Below are 18448 nucleotides of genomic sequence, written 5' to 3' on the forward strand. Positions count from 1 at the left end.
CTGAAAATTGTCAGGAATTTTTCCACCTCTACACACCTCACAGTGAAGCTGGCAGTCTTTCAAGATGGAATCCCTAGTCCAGTTAAGATCATTCCCCCTCCTTTTCCCTTGCCAGGATGTTTTCCTCCTAAGAGCTGTACTTTAAAAAAAAAAAAGTTTTACAAAATTCAGTATGTCCCAGATGAGCACTGACATTCTCTGGGACACTATCTAGGATAGAAAAAAGCTTTCAAAATCAAGAGGGAAAATGAGAATGAACTGCTAGGATGAAGGCTTTTTAGCTGATTGAGAAGTCTGCTGGACCTGGAGAAATTTTGAAGTGAAAATAAAAAAAAAGGTGATAAAAGACATTTAAATTCTCACACATAGCTATGGACATTAGAGGGGAATTTGTGAAGACATTAAGGTCAGTAAAAACTGCTAAATTATGCAGTGTGGTATTACAGGTCCCAATTCAGCTGCCCCAAATCACAGTGAACAGCTCCCAGCCCTCATTGCATACTGAGGGCAGGGAGGTGCTGTCTATCATCATGACTGCCACACTCAAAGGTCCAAACATAAATCACCGTCACATTATCTGGTACTGAGTGGAAGATGCATCAACAGGGATTAACAGTGTAAACATCTTAGAAACACTTTAGAAATACATGAGAAAAGAAGTCCAAGTGCAAGGAAGTTCTTCAGATTTGCTGTGGGCAGTGGCAGAGCTGATAGAAAGTAGAAAGGTTGACTGACCCTGTGCACCACAGCCAAGATGACCATGCAGAGCAAGCTGGAACTAAAATATGGTAGTCTAACAGACTGGTCCAAACTAAAAGTCATGTCTCAGCAGAAGCTCTTTATAGGCTGCCTCTTACCTGGAGCCTTTGAAAGGGATGTAAAACAGATTGGAACAGGGTGTGGTCTGTGACCTTAGTTTGTAAATGTGAAAAAAACTTCTCTGCTCTTTTTGAAGGCTATGAACACACATGTGTATAAGATTATAATTATGTATGCAGGTGTATGCATGTGATCAACAACAACAACCAGCACATCTGTGTTCAAAGGAAGCCAGCATGACATATCCAGGCTCTCAGCTGCAGCAAACAGGGATTTACCCAATGACTTTGTCACAGAAGCAGCGATTTTAAACCAGAAACCATCTGTTCCATTTTTTGGGAGACAATGGAGGAGGCTCTTGGCATCCATTGAGAACAGATCTTACTTTCTAAAGTGGTGCAATTTCACATTAAATCATGTAAAGAGATCAGTGAATGGAATTTTATTTTGTCAAATTGCTTTGAGTTCCAGTGGCAACTCTTTTTATGGACAGCTGCTCTTCAAAACTATTGAATTAAAGTTGGCATTTTGCCTGGGGTCAAATATGTATTAATATAACCCAGAAGTACATGACCTTATCTACCAAGGTGCTTTTGAATTTTCATCATTGTAGATGAGAGCTAATTTTGCCTTGCATTCAATACTAGAACTTCTGTGTTCAGATTACAGAATAATTTTCCTGGCAGATTAAATTGCCATTTTATTACTTGACAAGCAAAATAAATGGATTGTTAATTAGGATTATTATTAAGAATTTTATTTTGTCCTCTGAATTTTGATTATCTGGTCCACTGACTTTCTCCATCCCATCAGCCCAGTGTCAGTAACTGCAAATGGAAATCAGTGCATAAACCAGCTCTATTCTCCCTATTCTCTACTTTGCTTCATTTTTGCCTCACAATAGGGGTTCACACTAATCATGAGCAGTGTAATTTCTGTCAGTCTTGTTGTAGTCGTGCCTGTCACCCTCTTTTCAGCTCTCCATGTCTGAGCATGCACACCTGGAGTGTCATAATGCTCAAGCAATGCACAACCAGTTGCGTTCCTTCTCTAATGTAAGTTGAATTGCTGGAGCAATTGTTAAGTCAATAAGGGAGAGAGAGAAAGGAAAAGAAAGATATCCTTCTTTTGGCCTCAGGCTGGAAAATTTTAGTGGGCCCATTACCCCAGCAGTATTAGGTAAGAGTAGATTCACACATGATTATTGTAGTTATCCATCCCCTTCAGCTTTGAATTCTGCCCCTAGAGCAGCCAGAGAGGGGGGCAGGCTCAGCTTAGCCACAGCGTTACTGAGCACAGCATGGCTTCTTTTCAGCACTCCATGAGGAAATGATTCCATGTGGGCTGCCATGCTGCTGGGATGAGACCACTGCCAGCGTCAAAGCTGGCTGGCTGCACATTGTGGTCCTCAGTCTGCAACCTGCAACACCAAAATCCAAGGCTGTAGGGCTAAATGACATCCCCCTGATGATATCAAACAGCTAAGAGCCATTTTAACAGGATTCCTGGGGGTTCCCTTGTGCAGAGGGAAGTCCTGGGAAACAGAGACCAAAGGGCATGATTTAAGCCATCCCATGCTGGTGACTAAGTCTGAGGTGGCTTTTCTGAAACAAAACACTCCCAGGACACTCTTTCAATGATGATGGAGGCCAGCACTTGTACTTGCTAGAAGAACACTAATGATCAGTGCCAGTATAACCAACCTCCAGGCTGCTACAGGAACAGCATGGTGCCTTCAAAGTGCTTCTTTTTTCTGAGGATAAGCTGATGTAGCAGCTCTTATGTCTACTGGTAATAAGGATACAAAACTGGTTAGAGATTTCAAAGTGTCTGAAGAACAAAAAAATATTCTCAGACTGCACAATGTGAAGAAATAGCATGGCCATGGTGTTACATATTCCATGTCGCAAACCTGTGCTGATTGAACATGTCAACAGGAGAGCTGCCTTTCTTCTGTCTACAGCAGCATCTGAGTGGAATGTCAGAAATAATCTGTTGGCTTTGCGGCCTATGCCCACCAACTTTACATTAATTCTGGACTGCCAAAGCTTGTGTTAAAAATCACATTTTTAAATCATCACTCAGAAAAGGGAAAATGTTACACAGAGTGTTCCAGCTCAGGAAAAGACTCCCTTGTTTGAAAGACCTCAGCCAGTGCTAGGATTTTGCGACAACATTAAAGCAGCTTTGCAGAAGAGAGAAATGGATTATCAGGAATTTGGTCTGTAAATCCATCATTCTTAAGTCAAATTCTTGTCACAAATGTCACCAGGACCACAGGTCTTGTATCATTTCATCATGAAGGACCAAACAGCAAGGAAGGGCATGGCATCTGTGTGAGTCTGAGACTTCTCTGCAGGACCTTTATTTATGGAAACCGGTTTTAAACGAGCCCAAATTGAACCCAAAGACTCTCACCAACTTCAACAGCACTTTTTAATGACTTAAACTGGCTGGAGCAGCTGGTGAGACATCTTGCTCTGCTCAGAGAAGCTGAGGTTAATTCAGGGAGCACATGTGGGTGGCACATGTAAAACGTACAAATTTATCACCACAGTGTAACATCATTTACTCATTTAAACCAGGGCAGCTGACAACTCTGATGTGGGGAAAATCTGTATGTATGAAATAGTGAAACACTGCATTAGATGAAAGGGGATTGGACAACCCCTGCATGTCTTGCTGCCTCAGAGTCACCCAGAAAATGTTTAGGAGTAACAAAACTTCTTACAGCTGTTTCAAATTGGCAGCCACCCTTGTTGGACTGCTACACTTTACTACACCACCACATGCATTCTCCAGACTCACCCAAGCTGTAGCTGAAACAGCAAATAATTAAGGAAAGCACAAATTAAACAAAGGGTGAAATATATTAGTGAGGCTACTGATGTTGCAATTATGAAAAAAAAGAATTAAAGTGTTGGCTCAAAAGCCATTTGCAGCTCATGAGGTATAAATGTTTGCTCATTCCTGATTGCAGAACAACACATGACACTTTTCAGTCATCTCTACCACAAAATATATCTCTGGGAATTTGCACAATTTCAGTGTGGCAGTGTCCCTCTTCATAGCCTAGATATTGAAAAATGGACCACCATTTTCCCAGTTAGGAGCAGCTGGCTTAGAAAGATATTCCTTAATTAGCAGCTTCTCCCCAGGGATATTTACTCAGTAAATTTACTCTCCATTGGAACTGCTGCTGGTGATTTTAAGAACAGAGCCCATCTCTTCAGTGTCCAGTGGCATTTAACCAAGAAAGTACTTGCATTTATTTAGGGGGTGGCTCTTGCTATTTGTTTTGCATGGGAAAAACAAAGAAAAAAACTGTTGAACATGTTTGCTGATATCACTACTCAGCCATTACACTTGCTTAGACATGACTCTTTCATACGGTTTAAAAGAAAAATCCACCACTCAATTTTTAACAGTCTCTTCCTGTAATTAAAAAAAAATAAAATAAAAATAGGAGATTATTTGAATGCCTCTCACTCAATGCTTGAGACATTCAGGACTCAAGGATCATATTCAGGCCATCCTCTATTTACGAAAAAAAAAAAAAAAAAGAAAAACAACACTTACTCGTCACACTGCATTTCTTCAACTAAGAAAAAAACACAGCAAAAGGAGCCTATCTGGAGGCCCATGACCTCAGTTCACTCTACAATCCTGCCAGGCAGCTGGACCCAGATTGAGATTGTCACTTAAACATCAATAAATGTAGCTGGTTCCCTTACGTGACTGAGAAATGTGTTTAACCTTCACAGACATCTCATTCCCACCAGCTGCCAGTTGGCTGAACACAGACTGACCAGAAATTAACAAGGAATGGGCAGATGCTTCCTGCTTCAAAGGTAGAAAATATAGCAAAAGTCTAAAAAATTACCCAGAGGACCACAGCCAGAGAGTTCATGATGCACATACTGAGTGGCCTAAACACAGAGCTTATTACAGTGATTTTAAGGGGACCTCTTAGCTGAACAAAACAGTTCATGTACATGGTGATGTGGCTGTGTCTAAAATGGGAATAGGGCAAACCCATGGGTGTGGGAAAATAATAAAAATAATGTCCCTCCAGTTCAGCTCATGGGTAATCATACACAGTGTGTATGGTGCTTTTATGTACCCTCGAGGCAATAGACAGAGCGCTGCCACAATTTGGGATCTACCAGCTTGATGGCTACTGACAAACAACTTCCTTCTTTATACCACAGTTTATCCACTGGTAAAATACATGAACGTTCATCTGTTGGAAAATGCCATGAAGCCTCCCAGGCAGGAGCAATTAAAAAAACTCACTACTAGTCATTATCATTATCTCTACATTCCTAGGTATTTCTTTTTGGTGAAGGAAGTGTTTATGGTTTCTTTTACAAAGTGATGCAACATTAACTATCCTCTTTTCCCTGAAGGTGATTGAATATAAAGATGAAGAAGAGAACTGAGGATTTCAGTTGCAGTTAAATCTCTCTGAAACTACCTGCTTTCTGATGGTAAGGTTTATTCTAGTAAATTTTAAACTATACCTTTTCTAAAGATTCTTTGAAATTTTAAAACACTTCCACTTTAAGATCCTTCATTAACAAAGGCTACCACAGAATCATAGAATGGTTTGGGTTGGAAAGAACCTAAAGATCACCTAGTTCCAACTTCCCTGCCATAGAGAGGGACATGGGAAGGGACACCTTTCATTAGATCAGATTGTTCAAAGTCGCATGCAACCTGGTCCTGTACACTTCCAGAGATGGGTATCCAAAAATTCTCAGGGCAACCCATTCCATGGCCTCAGTGCCCTCACAGTGAATTTCTTCCAAAAATCAAATCTAAACACACCCTCTTTCAGTTTGAAGCCAAACCCCCTTGTCCCATTACTCCATACCCTGCTAATATGTCCCTCTCCAGCTTTCTTGCCCCCTCTTAAGTACTGGAAGGGCTCTAAGTGTCCTCAGAGCCTTCTCTTCTCCAGGCTGAACCACAACTCTCTCAGCCTGTCTCCACAGGAAAGGTGCTTCAGCCATCTGACCATTTTTGTACCCCTCTGGACTTGCTCCATCAGGACCATGTCCCCTTTAAGCTGGGAGCCCAGAGCTGTTTGAGTGTTCCAGGTGGGATCTCAGTACAGTGGAACAGAGGGGGAGAATCCCCTCCCTCGACTTGCTGGCCACACTGCTTTGGATACTGGAACCATGCAGGGTCTGGCTGACTTTTCATCTTCTGAGATCATGCTGCCAGGTCATGTTGAGCTTCTCATTAACCAAAGCACCCAAGTCTTTTTCCCCAGGGCTGGCCTCAACCCATTCCACATCCAGCCTATACGTGTGCTTGGGATTGCCCACAATCATGTTCAGGACCTTTCACTTAGCCTTGCTGAACTTCATGATATGCAGCCTCTGTGTAATACTTTTGGACCTGATACTCACATCTCTGCTCTAGTCTCCCTTTCTGTCTTTTAAACACACACTGGATGCCAATTGTCTCACACTCACACATTCAGGAGGCCCCATGGTATACTCACCTTTGCATGAAAAAGAATCTTGCCAGGCTTCCATCTCCCTCTATACATTTTACTTAAGACTTGCAGAGCAGCCAGGATGGCAGGAAGAGTTTTTATTCTTTACCCAGTGATTGGAATACAAAGTATCATCCTATGAATTTTATTCCAAAAGTTCAGCCTTGCTTTGCAAATTATGCAACATCATTAATGCTGTGTGAACAGCTCTTGGGAAAAAACAACCAGACCTGTTGTTGTGATACCCTGAGAAAGTCATCCCAGCCTGCCCCCACAGTGATTCTGGCTCACACTTTCCATTTTTCCTAATATCTTTTAACCATTCTTCTTTCCATTTTGGCAGTACAGATGCCTGTTCAAGCAAGGACTCGTGTCATGCCGACCTAACAAATAGCCATTATGTTCAGCAATGAGAACACAGAAAAAAGATGGTATGAACAAGAAAAAAAGAAGCAATTTAAGCACTGCATGATGCCTGAGCAGAAGAGCGAGCAATAATCTTTTAGACAAAACTACTGAGAAGTAATCATATGCTTCTTCTAAAATGTCCTTTTCATTCTTAACTCATAATACAGGCAGCACAGAACTTTGTGGATTAATGGCTTTCTGAGGTTAATGATGCCTGTTTGTGTTGAGCTCTAGAGGCACTGCCTGGCTGATCAGGAATCTCTGGGAAATTTTCTGCTCCTCTGACCAGCAAGTCAATCTAAGGATTGCCTATTTCATGAGTTATGCCAGTCTCTGTGAATGGAGATGTTGGATCCTTTAGTGAGTGCCCTCCTGATTACAGCAACCTTTCAAAAACTAGCTGCAACCACTGGGATACAAAGAACTGACTCATGTTCTTAAGTCATCTAATGGGAAAAATTAGAGGAAGAATGAATAATTTACCTAGTAAAAATCCTTTTGTAAGAATGGTAGCATTGTAATGACTTTTCTCTAGTAAAACATATGCTGACACATATTAACTTCCAGTAATCTACCTTCAAATGCATACTTTTGTGATTTTTCACAAAACCATGGAATGGCTGAAGTTGTAAGGGATCTCTGGAGGACATGATGTCCATCCCTGTCCCACTAAAAAGACTCTTCAAGGGCAGGTCAGTTGCCCAGGGCCATGTCTAGATAGCTTGTGAATACCTCCAAGGATGGAGATGCACAATTCTGTAGGCATGATGTGCCAGCACTCAAGTCACTCTCACGCTGAAAGTCTCATGTTTTCGTTTGTGCCCATTGCCTTTTGTGTGGCCTTGCAGTGACATCTTCCAGTTCTCTCAGCACTTGTGGGTGCACCTCACCAGGGCCCATGGATTTATAGTTTGCTTAATGCCCATTCCTAGGTCTGATCCTCTTTCACCAAGTGTACATCTACCTTGCTCCAGACTTTTGCCCTGCAGTTCCTAAAGGCCACTCTCACTTGTAAAAACTAGGACATAAACAGCCAATTCCACCAAGAAAGGCAAGAAGGAAGGAATCACCATTTAATGATGCAGACAGGATAACTGATATGGTGATACTATATGGATACTATTTGGAAAAATTAACATGTTAATAGGGATACCACATACAAGACAGAGGAAGAGATTTGTTTGGACTCAGATTCAGTCTTCCAAGTATTGGGCTCTCTGTTGTGTACAGCTACACTGCTCCAAGGCAGCACTTAAATCAATGGTTCTGCTGGACTACAGTGCTTAGTACACAGCTCAGTCTGTCCACAACACAGACAATCTTAAACTAAAAGTAACTGAAAATCGACACCTACCCATTTTCAAGGCTAAAGCTTTCAATAAAAGGAGTTATGAAATACTCTTCTTTCAGAAATACTGAAGAGCATGTATATATACATATACATACACACAATATATGGAGCATCTGTTCAGACAGGACCCTCTGCCCCTCCTCTCATTCCTTTCAGGACAGTTCCAGGGAAACCCAACAACAAAAATTACTTATCAGCTGGAAAATGTGAACTAGGAACTCAAGTCTTCTGGGACATAAACATGTCCTATAAGTAAATGGGAACACAGGTTTTCTTCCCAGCTGATTATCTGCAGCCAGTGGTCTGGAGTTTTATGCCAGACAGCAGTAAGTTCAAAGTCAGTCTGCATATAGCCAGGGCACAGATCAATTATTCAGCCTGTTCAACCTTTCCTGTGCTATGTCATCTAATTACAGTTCCCTTGTGGGTACCAGAACATCTATTGGCCCTCCAGTATGGCAAAATAGTCTTCATGAGTACAAACATGTCCATGAATTCAGCTAATGAGACAGATCTTTCAGTTCTCTCCTCTTGGAAAGCAGAGGTAGAGATCTGCCAGAGTCCTTGGCTGAATTTTATGCAGCTTCTTCTTTCAAGTTAGTTTTGCACACTTAGAAATTTAAAGTGCCATATGCTAACACAAACAGAAGACAGAATTAGGTTTGGGTGCCAAGTCCACCTCTTTCCTCAAAGACTTTTTAGTACTGGATTTGACGTGAAAACTCTAATCAGCACTCCTATTTTCTGTGAAGTGTGCTTACAGCGAGGAAACATCTAAGTGACCAGAGTGATTTCTTACAACAGTAGTCTCTCTCTTTAGATAAGTAAGCTGATAGATCTCCTGTCACCCCAACCCTGCCTACTCATGGTACCAAAGCCAGCTTTCCATTAAGGCAACTGGGGAAAATTTCTTTTATATTCATCATCACTGATCAAACTGTCTCTTGTCCCTCACTCAGTAAATAACATAAGATTTCAGGGGCCAACTGCAACAGTTGCTTGCAATTATATTTAGAAGACATACATGCTATCTGCCACATAATGGCTGTGAACCAGAGCTAGACTGGGAACAATCCTCAGTCACTCACAGTCACTTGTCTCCTCCACAAAGCTGTCTCCCACACTTCCTAACATGGCTTTCTTTCCTGCTCCTGATCTGTTAAAAGTAACTATACCTGAACCTTGTCACCATTTCCCACTTCAGTCACACAAACTGTGCAGGTTGTTCAGTGCCTGCTGCAAGTCTGTAAGGCACAAGGTGTTCTCAAAAGAGAAGACAACTGCATGAGCAGTAGAGCAGTTGAGAGTCTTTCTGAAGCAGTTAGTTAATGTCCCAAAACTAAGACAGGAAGGAAAGTAAGTAAGGAAAAGGAACTAGAAGAATCACCCTCTGAAATCCACCCAGGTCCTCTTTCCCATTTTAGTTTTGACCCATTAAACTTCAGAGTGTACAGTGTGAACAGGATCAAAAGATTCCTTGCCTCAAAGACAGAACTGGATTTTTTGCATCTCTTTTCCACTGAGTGAGAAAAGCTTTGCTTGGTGGAGATGCAGCTCAACATACTTGAAGGCAAAAACAATAAGGAGAATTTACATGCTTTCATTAGAAAAGCTGTTTCTGACTCAGAGACAGGAGGAGATTACAGGAGATTAGGAGTTTGTAAGAAAAAATGAATCAGTAGCTTCTCACTGACAATATTTGTTTCTTTTCTTTTTTAGAGTGTTAACTCAGCTTACCTCCGTTACACATTGTGATTTCTTTTCCTATTCACTTCAAATATCAGCTGATTTCATACTTTCTAGGTCAGGGAAGTGGAGCTGATATAAATCCTGCTACTGTATGCTGAGTATCAGAGACTTAAGAATTACTTGAGATGTTTTCATTTGTACTGCTGTTTTTAACTGTGCCTTTTTCCTTGTCTTTAATCTTTCCTATGCAAAATCAGAGTCTTGCTTTCCAAAAGAAATGGAGAACACAGCTCAGTGTGATGGCAATAGTTGCTGGAAAGGTGGAAAAAGAAAAAAAAAGAACTCAAATTGTTTAATTTCTTTTAAGATTAGATAATAAATACAGATAATTTTTCAATCACTCAAGCATAGTTTGAGATTCTATCTTTCTTCTTTGATGCTAGCTATCTGCTTTTTTTCTAGATTAGGAATTTTCTAGATTGTTTCCATGGAGAAAGACAACAAAACTGAGAATCAAAGACTTGTTAAAATATTTTCTAGACAATATATTTCATCATATTCATATTGCATTTGATTATTTGCAGGGGGGTAGGAAAAATAAAGACAGGAGAAATAAAGTTTATTTCAGCATTCTTTCTTTTAACACTTTTCTCTCCCATAATTTATTACCTTTAGGCAGCAAGGCAAAGATAATATTTAAAAGGTACTGGTTACTTTGTGAAATCATATAACCGCAAAAATGTACAGTGAAAAGCTAGCTTGGGAAAGAAAAAAAATTACTCTTTTCTTGGTAGCATCTTCCCATGATATGGATAATTTCTGTGGATTGACACACTGAGAAGACTAATTAGAAATGTTTACCCATTTTCTGTAGCTTAGTAACAGGCACTATAATTTGAAATTTCTACAGAAAGAGATATTAAAAATGCCAATCATTACAGTACTGCTAATCTCTTGGATGTGGGGCCAATGGGACCACATGAGCTTTACATGCACACCCAGCCATATATGTGTACACGTGTATGTATATGTACACATACACCCATCTAGACACAACACATTCACATATATATGCAGCTGTAATTTAAAAATCCATGAAACACTGGAGAGGAAAGGAAGATGCTCTTATATGTATACAATTTTAAAATCACATGTATGATTTCAAGGCATCAGTATTAACTCATGGAGGAAATAATCCCTAAGTCTTCTTTAAAACCATCAGTTTCTGAAAACTTACCTGTAAACATCTAGGACATGAGCCTATTGATCAGAGGTAAGAACAAACTCTATGGTATGGAATATGTTCTATATGTGGAAACTGCTTCTAAGTATTATATATATATATATATATATATATATATATATATATAAATTTACTGAAATCAATAGGTTTTAGAAAATATTTCACACCTGACTGAATTAGACCATAGCTGCCTGTACAAGTTCACTTTCGTACAAGTTCACTTTCATATAAGACCTTTTAGTATACTTTAATTATGAATAATCCTTGCAAACAGTTTCACTTCTTTAATGTCAAATACTTAACATGAGATGTCAGAATTAGGAAAAACATTCTTCTTGTAGTCACTTTTATTAACTAATACTTTGCCTAGTGATTTTGTGGATAACAGAAAAGAGACTAACAGAATAACATGAGTAGTAGCTTCAAAAATAGTTACAAAAGGTGAAGTATTAAATTATACACAGACTGTTTCTACATATTTTTTTAACAAGTGGAAAGAGACTTGGGATTATGGGAAGGAGTATTACTCCAGAGTTTGTTCACCTCCTAAGTGAGAATGCCCATTCCCATTTCTCCAGGAGCCTAACCTTTATTTAACCAATCAGCTATCCAGCAGGGACCTGCTTATGTCCTACTATACACTGTCAGACTCAGCAAGATTCCTTGAAAGTGAGCCAATGAGAGAGAAGGAATCACACTCACTTTTAATGCTACAAAGAACATTGATATTCATAGTCCAGTAACTTTATGGCAAGCATAAACCTTCTGGAGGAAGAAAGAGTAACATATCTGAACACTATTTTCATTGGAATAATTTCAATTCCAACAAGACTAAAAAGCAAAAGGACATGAAATTTAACGAATTATTCCATTTGGGACAAAAGGCAGAGACTATACATGACGGAAATTACTGTCTTGTAAAAATGTCACAGAAGCATGCACGGAGTAATCCTGAAGGAGACTTTCAGGAGTTAACAAAGGTCAGCTAGTTATTTTAATCATTCTTTGCATATAGTGTTACACTTTATAGTCCAGAATTTTGGTGCTTGATGTCTCACCAACCCTCTAAACAACTGTTACCACCATACTACCAGCGAATAAAAAGAGGTGCAGATCTGAGAAAAGCACCATGGTTTGTACTGCCTGACAGTGCCAAGACCTGCTCCACCTAATTTCCACACGTACTGAGAGTGCCTGTTTCCATCTAAGTCAAAGGGAAATGATGGGACATTTGCAGTTGACAAAATGAAAGGTCATTTTCATTGCCTCAAGCTGAGCTGCTACAGGACATCCTCATGCCTTGGTCCCAACCCCAAGCACTATTAGAGACCCCCCTCTAGAGCTCCACAATTACAGGTTTCTTATAGAGTATTCCATCAATAGAAGTCAATTCACTCATGTTTTTAAGGTCATTTCAGACTACTCTGGCAGCAATAAAGGTGATTTAAATGGATATTACATTGTGATTAACTTTAGGGCTATTTCCAATTGCCTGAGTGGCATCAAGAGACCTGAGTGTAACTGAGAAGCAAATTCCAAGGTTTTACCACAGCAGGGGCTAACCTCCATCACCCTAGAGCTACACACTAGAATATTCATACATCTGAAAATCATAAACACATATACTATAGGAGCAAATTAGAGTTGGAAATCTGGGACTGGACAGGAGAGGGTTAGGGTCACCTCAGTAGTCCCACCTCCCTGCCAAATCTTCACTTAGAATAGATCTGTTCAGGCAGTTACTATTCCAGTTGTCTCTCCCAGGGATTAGGGTGCCAATCCACTATCCATGCCAGCCTCAATGCTGGCCACATGATATAACCAAGAGAGAAACTACTGCTAACTCCATATCTAGAATAAAACCTTTTTCTTTTCTTAATCTTTAATAGTTTTTATTTGACAGTACTTGAGAGCTTTCTTATTTTGGAATTTTCAAGGCTTCAGAGTGCTCTGGGTCATTCAGTCAAATCTACACATTCAGCCACATTACATTAACTTTCTATTGTCCTGCTACAGGCTACTGACTCACAAATAAGCTTACTCATCACTTCCAGTCCTCCAGTGCCTGGTAAACCCTGGAAAATTCAGATTTTCCCATTTGTATAGGATGATGTTTGTCTGGATTGAGTTTTCTGAAAGCACTGCAAGGACTCAGGAGCCTGAGTTTTACTGAGAAGGCAAAGGTGTATGTCCCTAAAATATTTACACACTTTCACAAAGTACCCACATTAAGTATCTTCAAACAGGAAATGGATTTGCACCTCATGTTTTGATCAATTAACCTAGAAAACTTTGATATATTCTGGCTTTAATATTTACACAAAATGGCTTTATTCCTTTGAAACAATCCAGTGAGGACCAATACATGTGCCAAGACAAAATGCAATGGATAAAATTATAGTGTATTTCTGCACCAAGTGCTCTTGCACATACATGGTATTTCTCAGTCCCTTATCTCAGTGGCCTAATGGATCTCACTATGGAATAAATAGCAAGGAATTACTATTGTACAACTTTGTCAAATGGAAGTCAAAGCACATTTTAAGCCCCAACAACATGATTACTCAAAGACTGAATAGGCAAGTGTAGCACTGAATGCCAAATAAAGGGACATAAACAAGAGTGATGGCCATTTCATGAACTGAACACCATGAAGTTGATAAAGTTGAAGACACAGAAATGAACTTAAATCAGTGCAGAATTCTATACTATTCCCTCACAAAAAAAAATCCCATGAACAAACAAACCAACCAACCCCTCAAAAACTCCACAGAGTTACACTGGTCTCCCTTGGGTAGCAAATCAAAACTACTTACCATTCTTGGAGAGAATCACAGCCAAATACTCATGAAAGTAGGTGTTGATGTACAGCAGAAGGCTTGGAGTGTGTGCCGTGAGAAAGCTGAATGCAATATTCTCCTTGGACACGACAGCATCCACATAAATGGCAGAGCTTGAGGAGCTTGCATTCTTTGTGACAGGATAAGGTTCTTGGAAAGTATAGGTAACAGAAGTGCCGGCTTCAAATAATGCTGACACCTCTGAAAGCAGATATAAACCAAAGGAACTATTTCAGCTACTGCATTTTCAGATCTCCCAGGCAGGAATGGACCAGAACTAACTGCCTCAGAAGTAGAACACTGCAAAAATGCCCTTGATCCAGCTGACATCACCCTTCCTTCACCTGTATAACTGTGTCCTTCCTTGCAGATTGCTTGTCTGGCACAGAGAAAAACAGTGTATGGAGACATAAACTCAACTATTTCAGTGCTGGAATCAGAATTCCACAAGATGGAACAGCACAAATATCTGTCAGCCAAATAAATGCTTTGTTCACCATCTTCTGACAGTGACACGTAAGGCAAAATTCTCTGTCTTGCCCTCAAAATAGATTTATTCTTTCCAGTTTCCTTTTAAAAGAAATTAATTATGAAAGCAACACTCTGACCAAAGACAGCCAGTAAGGGAAGCTGTCTCTGGGAGCATCAAATAAAGAGAAACATCTACCTGTGCATCCTCAGGTCCTTAGAACTCATGCTTCTCTTTTCATTAAACAACTAAGCCAATTTGCACAGCAGATGATGCAGCCCACTCAGCAAATCTATTGCATTTGTGAGGTGGGGGACAGCCATAGAAATTAAAAATTCACACTGCACCTTGCTGTTACTGAGTAGTGATTTTGTTAGGTCCAAAAAGCATGTTCTCTAAATTAGACGTTCCATATTTGCCCTGCTTTTTTCTGGTGTTGACAGCATCTCTTATAAGTCACCAGAAAGGTTCAGTGAGGACACATTCACCAAAGACTGAACCATGCAAATTGGTTTTCTCCTGAATGCTTCATGCTTATTTTAAAAATTTCTTAACGTTTGGATGGGTTGTCGCAGGACTGAAAAAAAAAAAAAACAAACATAAAAAGACTACCTCTTTTTTGTCACATCAATGCTCTAAAACTTTGTAAAGAAAAACCTTGAGGATTTGTTAAGGTGAACAAAAGAAAATGAGGTTTAAAAAACAAGCAAGATAGACATTCAGACATGGTCAAACACCTGCTATAAAACATTTCAGCCCTATTTCCTAATGTTTGGGGATAGTTACATGCAATGGAATACAGGAATCATAGTGGGATATAGTGGTAAACTATTAGTACAACTAACACCGTTTTAATTTCTGAGACCAACACAGAAGTCAACAAAAGGAGGTTTTGGAGCCTGCTTAAGATAAACATTTAAGAACACTGAAGGGACAGCTGATAATAGAATATCTTGAGATGTGGGGAACCAAGCTGACCTGAGTGAAATGGTGCTGTCATCCAGAGTTATTGCACAAATAACTGGGACCAAAGCTTGCTGCTTACCCTCCTTGCAGAAAGGTCCTTCATAGGCTGAGTTGGTACAGTCACAGAAGTAACCATTATACTTTTCCACACATTTTCCTCCATTATGGCACAGGTTCCCATAACTGCTGCAATGTCCTGGGCATCCAGGTTTTACACCAGGTGTCATTTTAGCTCTCTCCTCGAGGTCAAGTTTCTGTCCATTTAAATGCAGAGATCGAATACATCCCAAAAAGCCTTTCTGTCTGGAAGCTGTCCCCCCTGAGAGAGAGAGAAAAATGTACTCATTGATGAGTCTGAACAGTAATCAAAGCCATGAAGCTCAATCCTGAGGTACAAATACAAATCCAAAAATTAAAAAAACCCCCACTATATATCAAAGCATACAGTGGCAAAAAATGACAGATGGACAGCCCTGGAAACTAAAGGTGTCTCTCTGTTTTTATGAAAGAACTAGAAAGCTGTATGTGACACTTTCTTATTGTCATTCTTCTCTTTTTTGGCTTATCTACTGCCCTGTCTGGCATTGAAACTACAAATTCACTTAAGAGAAAGATTAGCTTCTTTATCTTATGTCTGCATATCAGCAAATACATGAGAAAACCAAACCAAAAATGTTGGGGCTTTGTTGTTTTTTCCTATTTGCTGCCTTAGTACAAACAACACCCTAATCCCAGCAGCAGGAGAGTTACACCTGCTGATGAGTCCAGATAGCAGGGATGAGTCATGTTCAGCACCAGGCCTGCTGGCTGAAGGGAAATGACTGGAGTCTGCATTTATGCATGACTGCCCAGCCCCATGTGTTGCATGTCAATGGTTGTTGTAGGCCTGAAACAGGAGTTCAGTTCACAGAACTCCATTTAGCACAATGGTTAAACATAATTGCATTTCTTCCTGGAGACCAGAGCTGTATGCAAGAGGGCAGTTCAGTCTCTACAAGCTAACCAGCACGATATCTGTCAAATGAAACTGCTAGCAGTGTTACAGTGAAGGCACTCTTCCATGAGAGGTAATCTCTGAAAATGATAATAATGATGATTGTTGAAGTTCTCTATGAAAATATAACCATTTTTCTTATCATATGCTTGCTTTTTTTTTTTTTTTTTTTTTTTTTTTTTTTTTTTTTTTTTTTTTTTTTTTGGCAGTTGCCAGTGTTTTGCTTTTGAAGATATTGCAGTTTTGATTGCTGCTAGGAAATCTAATTCTGGTTCAGGAGTTATCAGCATTTGCAGACTCTTAAAAGCTAGCTTTATTGGCGATTCTCCTGCAAAAGTAGTATGAAAGAAGTCATTATTCTTCTGCAGAAATTGGCTCTCTTTCATAGTGTATGACTTAAGAGATTACATCACTTGATAAGCCCCAGCAGAAGAGCATTTGTTTTTATTCTATAAATTAATTAAAACAAGACTTCTGAAAACTAAAGAGAATGCAATAACAGTCTGAAAAGGTCTGGTGTTCTACTACACCATTCTGTCATGCTTTTCTTTCTGGAACACTAACAGCAGAAATTCACTGGATGTGAATTAAAGTAATTGAACTTTAGATAGTATGCATGAGAAACGTCTCTTTCATACACATTTTATGATGCCTTTCTGAGAAAAATAAATATTTTCAAGTTCCTCTTTAGCCAGCTATTGTTTTCAGGTGAGAAAATGTTAGCTCATTTACTTTAAAGGCCCTCTGAGGACAAGAATCAGGCTGTCTGCATTTGCTGCACTGCACACACAATCCTTTTGTTTGGAGATTTTGATCCAAAACAAAACATACCATACAGATTTTTCAGTAAAGTCTATGTAAGTAGAAATGGGATTTCTCCCTTTAAGGTTACACTGTTTTCTTTTGCATTGAAGGCCGCCACAAATATTACAAGGATGAATGACGTTTCCTTGCCTCTTCTCTGTACACACACCAATCCCAGCTGTACCATACAAAAAATGAGTTAAAACTATTGCTTACTGTTCTATGGATGTCATGTTTATTGCACTACTCATATTCTTACTACTTTCTAAAGCACTTTGGAAAGCCATGTAAAGTTTCTCACTCTTCTCGTCTTCTATTTTCTGGAGAGTATAGAGCTTAACACAGACCAGCTGTGTGATCCTAGACCCACACAGCATTGATTAAACAAATATATTGCTTATTTTGGACATTTTTCTTCAATTGACTAGATCTAATCTTCATACATATTTCTGAAAAGCAAAGAAAAAACTGAAAACAAACACAAAAAACTCTTCCCTAAAGTAGGCTTTGCAGATTCTTCCAACTCTAATAGGAGCCTGATAGACTACAGATTTTAATGGATGAGAAATGTTTTTTTCAGGAAAACATATTTTAGGATAAGCCTAAAGACAATAAACACTGAGGTTAAGGGTGCACTTTGCTCAGTAGAGGTGACAGTCAAATGCCCCAAGCTGTTTTCAGCAAGGTATTTATGCAGCTGATTTTTTGTGAGGAGCCCTTGGGAAAGGAAGGGAGAGTCTGAGAGGAGAGGACAAGTAGCTCACAACTGAGCATTCACAGCATAGCTTGGTGACACAATTGGCTAAACAATTAACATTCTAGCAACGAGTTGAGGATTTGCTTAAAAAAAAACAAAGGACTTTTTGTTAGTAGAAACTGGATTAGGGAGGCTGAAAATAAGTATTAGGAGCAACTGATACAAAGAAAAGGGAAGGGCAGAGAAGTATAGGAATCATAATCAGGAGCAGGAGAACTTGTTATGGTGTTCCTCAGAAGACCTTGAAGTCACACTTTTTGGTCTCAAGCTGAAATACATACAAAGCATACAGGATACATAAAGAGTCAGGCATTAATTTCTCCTCTTGGCCTCCAAAATATCCCAAGGTGTTTAAAATGCTTTTAAAACCAACAGCAGTAAATAAATTCCTTCTTTTTCCATCATTCCTTTCTCAGATGTTGACTTTCTCTGGGTTATGTTGCCTTTGGACTGTCTACAACAGACAGAGGAGGTTCACCCAAGGATTCATTCCTTGCTCAATTCCTCCCAAGACAAAATCAGGAAGACAAACATTTAGATTTAATAATTTCCTAAATATACCAAAAAAACAGCACAAAAACTTCTGACCAAAGCTTTGCACA

General features: G+C 39.5%; 1 protein-coding gene across 1 annotated transcript in view; it reads right to left on the reverse strand.

The window, feature by feature from the left end:
* CNTNAP5 (contactin associated protein family member 5) overlaps nt 1-18448 on the reverse strand; it is a 197340-nt gene that overhangs the window by 17853 nt on the left and 161039 nt on the right. Inside the window, exons 19-20 of the mRNA XM_041405185.1 lie at nt 15371-15610; nt 13833-14057 (exon numbers count right to left, since the gene is read on the reverse strand). Coding sequence (XP_041261119.1) covers nt 13833-14057; nt 15371-15610 — 465 coding nt within the window. The remainder of the gene's footprint in view (nt 1-13832; nt 14058-15370; nt 15611-18448) is intronic.

Source organism: Onychostruthus taczanowskii, unplaced genomic scaffold (genome assembly GCF_017590055.1).
Source record: "Onychostruthus taczanowskii isolate IOZ18803 unplaced genomic scaffold, ASM1759005v1 scaffold10, whole genome shotgun sequence".
Taxonomy (NCBI): Eukaryota; Metazoa; Chordata; class Aves; order Passeriformes; family Passeridae; genus Onychostruthus; species Onychostruthus taczanowskii.